General features: G+C 35.0%; 1 protein-coding gene across 4 annotated transcripts; it reads right to left on the bottom strand.

Annotated features, from left to right (window-relative positions):
- Window positions 1-474: 474 nt before the first annotated feature.
- LOC105178683 (uncharacterized) lies at window positions 475-3957 on the bottom strand. 4 transcript variants are annotated; one of them, XM_088876026.1, is made up of 5 exons: window positions 3784-3957; window positions 3364-3585; window positions 2908-2989; window positions 2260-2376; window positions 475-785 (listed from the first exon to the last, which is right to left on the bottom strand). In XM_088876026.1, exons 2-5 carry the CDS (start codon window positions 3483-3485, stop codon window positions 735-737), a joined length of 372 nt encoding a protein of 123 aa, XP_088732152.1. In that variant the 5' UTR covers window positions 3486-3585; window positions 3784-3957; the 3' UTR covers window positions 475-734. The 4 variants fall into 4 exon arrangements, with proteins under 4 accessions (XP_088732152.1, XP_011100516.1, XP_011100515.1 ...); XM_011102214.3 differs by having other exon boundaries at window positions 3364-3582; XM_011102213.3 differs by having other exon boundaries at window positions 3364-3530.
- Window positions 3958-4246: the final 289 nt, after the last annotated feature.

Here is a 4246-nt window from a genome sequence, read left to right as displayed (position 1 = left end):
CAATCTCATTACCTTCTAACTTTTTTGTATAGCAATCATAAAAGTACTATCAAAATATTATTGCTTTTCATCCTTATTTCATTCTTAAATTCAATTAATTACCACTTAATTTCAACCCTATATACCAATCATGTCCTGTTATTTAAACTAGCTGAATTTATATGTTTTAAGATTTCTTATTATCTATTACATTCAAGTTAAAAGTTTCTTGGCTAACAAAATAAATAAATAAAACAATGATATTAACCCTGTTCTTCTCTGTTATAAAAAAAAAAACCATGTTCTTTTCTCTTTTCTTCCATCGCAGGAGTTATCATCCCACGTTGGAGATAAAAATACTTCTTGTTAAGTGACCCTCTGAACAAGTGATTTTAAAATCTCGAACCCTTTGCTTATTGATAAAAATATGCCTTAGTGTCTAACTACCATTGGACCAAATTAAGTGGGTTTTCATAAACTCATTCCAACATATCATTTTCTGCTGGGAATACTCTAGCATAAAATATAGAAGCAAGAGATTCAACCCCTCACCTGCACTGTTAGGGTGACGAGGACTACAAAATTTGATGCCAAGGTAGATAATGCAACTCTAGCAATACAGTCAATAGCATGGAATACAAAATGAATCGGGAATATGGCTATTTCTTCTATATTTAGCTATACAAATTAATCAACTTTGAATGCTACACCGGAGAGCCCCATCCGCTTGAAACATGAGCTTTCCTAGTCCTTAGTTAGCCGCTTCCGTCAAGTTGGCCATGGGAGGTAAGGTGTGCCATATATTGCTACAGCATCACAAAAAGGGAAAGCAAGAAAGAAGACAACAACGATTAACAGCAAGAAAATTATTTCAATAAAGTGTAAAAGCTGAACTGCAGGAGTAGATTTTGTTACAATTAATCACCTTTGCAGTAAATGCAATCTGAACTCATACTTCAATTACAATTCCGCAAGTTAGCTAAAAGACATGGATTCATGTGGACATATAGACAATTTGGTATAGCTAATTATTTTGAATACCAATCTACATGCCAACATCCTGAAACAAGAATATAGAAGGGAAGGCTTGAAATGGCATTACTTAAATTGCTAAGAAGCAGCAAGGTTAAAAGTGGTTAGGACGTACATCACTATAATACTTGTGTTTGTGGAAAAAACCTGTTTGAAAAGTTAGATTAAGTGAAAGATGGATATGAACCATGTAGAGTCAAATCACAAGGTGAAAATGTGAAAAAAAAAAGACGTCGCTGAGAGGAAAGGAGGTAAAGAGAGATGAGGATACAGCAATGAGAAGTCCCATAGTCATAACTGTGGTCAAAAGAGAAGAACATGAGGAAACTCTGGAAGCAAAAATTCTTAATTTGAGCACACGTCGTCGTGAAAGGGGTTGGTTGGTAGGCATTTGACAGTTTTAATTTCACATAGATCTTTGACTCTGACAAAACTAGTAAAACTCAGGCCATAAAATATATTAAGGCCATACACACTAGTGAGTGGTTAACACCCTCTCCACAAACTCAGATTCAATTTCTTAAACTTTGATGCAGCGTCGGATCAATAGCTGTTGCTTTTAACACAAAAAATAAGTTCTCTTTACCAGTTTGTAGAATTTTTCATCATAGCATTTACATATGGAAAAGAACAAGTTTAACTTCAGAAATATTATATCATTCAGTTAATTTAAGTATTTGAATACCATTAATAGAATGCACATCAAGAAATATCATTTAATTGCACCAGTAGATATGAATAACCACCTTATCCAGATGCTTATAGTATGTAAAAAGATTCTTTTCCTATGTATTCCGGTTTTCAGTTACAAAAATGGAATATAGTCAGTTATTCATATTTTATCATGCACAGTAGAAAAGCAAAAGTACCAGCTACAGTTTTGAAGAAGCAAATTTAGAATCAACACCTCATACAGTTAACAATATTAAAAGACAAGTGAAATACCTACTAGTGCACCAAAAACAAAGTCAGAGAAGTCATCATTCACTACAATATTGATGGTTCTGTTTCATTTATCCTTTTTAACTAAGTATTGTTTAAACGTCTTAAGCTAGTACTTCGAACATCTTTCTGTAATGCATATAGCATATAAATAACATTCAGGCATTATGACTAAAGCCTAAATCATCTTCAGTGCCTCTCAAATTTTTCGAAGTGAGATCTGTTTGCATAATCACAAATGAACTAAAAGCATCAGGTGTACTACGTAAAAGAGAAAAAGTAGACCATAACATCTAACAAACTTACTGCATGATATGCATATGGTGATTTTCCTTGGCGTTCAAAATGTTTAGCCATAATGCTCCATTCAATTGGTCCCCACTCCTCTTCTTCGAAGCAATTGCCAAGGGCAGCTTTATATAACTACCATGTTGAAATATCAATTAGCTAAAATCCAAACGTTCAAAGTTCTCCCAAAAGTGCACACCAAGTGCAGAGCAACAAACTCAGTGCACTCTTCACATAAGCAAATTACAGTATTTGACAAGACTACCAGAGTGTAAAAAATGAAGAAAAGTGAAAGCTTGCAGCAGTTTGTAATTTAATTTGGGGGGAGGTTATATTTCAGAACACAGGAGTTAAATTAAACATCGCGTCGAAGGACACCAGAACTGAAGTAAATTGAGGTCAATCTTTAATGTATTTCAGCAACTAACTCAACACGAATAGCCAACAGAAGAATTATTATTTCCACACTGAAAAAATAAGGAAAAACTCAAGCTGTGCTTAGGAGGAAAAAAATTTTCAATTTCTTTGAGCCTAAATTGTGCCTCTGGAGCTTTGGGATAAGGCATGCACCAAGTTTTAATTTCAACAACAAAAATTGTGAAACAGGGAAATGCAGTAACATCCACGAACTTTTTTGTTATTGTCTAGCAACACAAATCAACAGACCTTTTCCGTGTCAGTAAGTAGCTCAGTCCCAGCTGGATAAGACGCATAGAATTGATCAGCTCTCGAGTATCCAGCTCTAGTCCTGCATTATCCACATTAATAAATGAAAAGGAAATTGAGGGCTGCATATATAATAAGTTTAATTGAACTTTAAGAAAAATGACACGGGATTCCATAGAACCATTTGAACCAGCTGTGGTTTTTCAAGATCCAAACCCACAATAACCACATTAGATTACCAATAATCTTGCTTTACCCTATTAATAGCTTCAGTCTAAATGAGCATTACCCCGATAAACTTTTCTAATAGGAAATAGATAAGCGATTTTGTATTAAAGAACCAATCATCTGAGAAATGGAGTCCAATTGAAATAACTTCCAAAAACAATGCTTTTTTTATCCCCAAGCTCCCGCTTTTCCTGGAAAAGGAACGAGTACAAGGGGATAAAAACTTACGTATTATTGGTGTACGCATAGCTGATGAGTGTAACAAAACAGTAAAATCCAGCATAGGACACCATCCTCCGGAACTTCTGAATCTTCAGAATTTCTTTCCAGCCGTCATACAGTCGCCACATTTTCAGTGTTAAGAGCAGCAGAAACAGGCACTTACATCAAAATTCCTAATAATAAACATATACAGGAACCATTCAGGCATTTCATCGAACTAGACACCTGCTGTACCCAAAAAAGCAATAGAGAACTTAATTCGTAGTCAGTTTCATTTGTGCTGTCCAGATGCATCAAGTTCAGAGAAGAAATCGAAAAAGGGAAAGAGAAATGCAGCTAGAATCCGAACCCCAACCACAACCCCAACCCAAAGACCCACAAATGATGGACAAAAACGTACAAAAAAGAAAAACTTCAAAGATTGACCTTTAGTAAGAAAAGTGGGCAACGAAACCTGCCGGATGTCTCGCCGGAGCTAATTCTTTCGGCAGAATCTACGGCCAGTCCACTGTGCTAAAGAGAGACAGAGAGAGAGAGAGAGAAAGATGGGGTGGTTCAGCATGGGGTTTATAGATCATCAAACCATACACAATCCAATATAGGTTGGTGGGTTCAGCCCATTTTTGTATACAGTTTTTAAAGGGACAAAATGCATAAAGTTTTAAAAAGTATGTAAAAAATATTCACTATTTTTAAAATAGGCTAAAAACTTATTTCTATTTTGTTTTAATAAGTAAAAAATCCTCATTCTATTAGCAACTAACGGGAAGTGGAGTAGACGCGCAGCTGCTGCGGTTAGTAGTCATTTTCTACGATTTACGTTCATATTTAACGACACTTTGGACTAAAAACTCCTTTATGGGTCTATATAACATACAAATGAATTTTT

The sequence above is a fragment of the Sesamum indicum genome, linkage group LG12, assembly GCF_026168435.1.
Source record: "Sesamum indicum cultivar Baizhima isolate 11 linkage group LG12, ASM2616843v1, whole genome shotgun sequence".
In the NCBI taxonomy this organism is placed as follows: Eukaryota; Viridiplantae; Streptophyta; class Magnoliopsida; order Lamiales; family Pedaliaceae; genus Sesamum; species Sesamum indicum.
The sequence above is the reverse complement of the archived record's forward strand: the minus strand, read 5'-3'. Positions and strand labels throughout refer to the sequence as shown.

Coding starts and splice junctions, on each gene's coding strand:
- LOC105178683 (XM_088876026.1), bottom strand. CDS start 3,485: ATGTGGCGACTGTATGACGGCTGGAAAGAAATTCTGAAGATTCAGAAG. Junction 2,990..3,363: donor TATGCGTACACCAATAATAC/GTAAGTTTTTAT, acceptor TGGATAATGCAG/GACTAGAGCTGGATACTCGA. Junction 2,377..2,907: donor TACTTACTGACACGGAAAAG/GTCTGTTGATTT, acceptor TCAACATGGTAG/TTATATAAAGCTGCCCTTGG.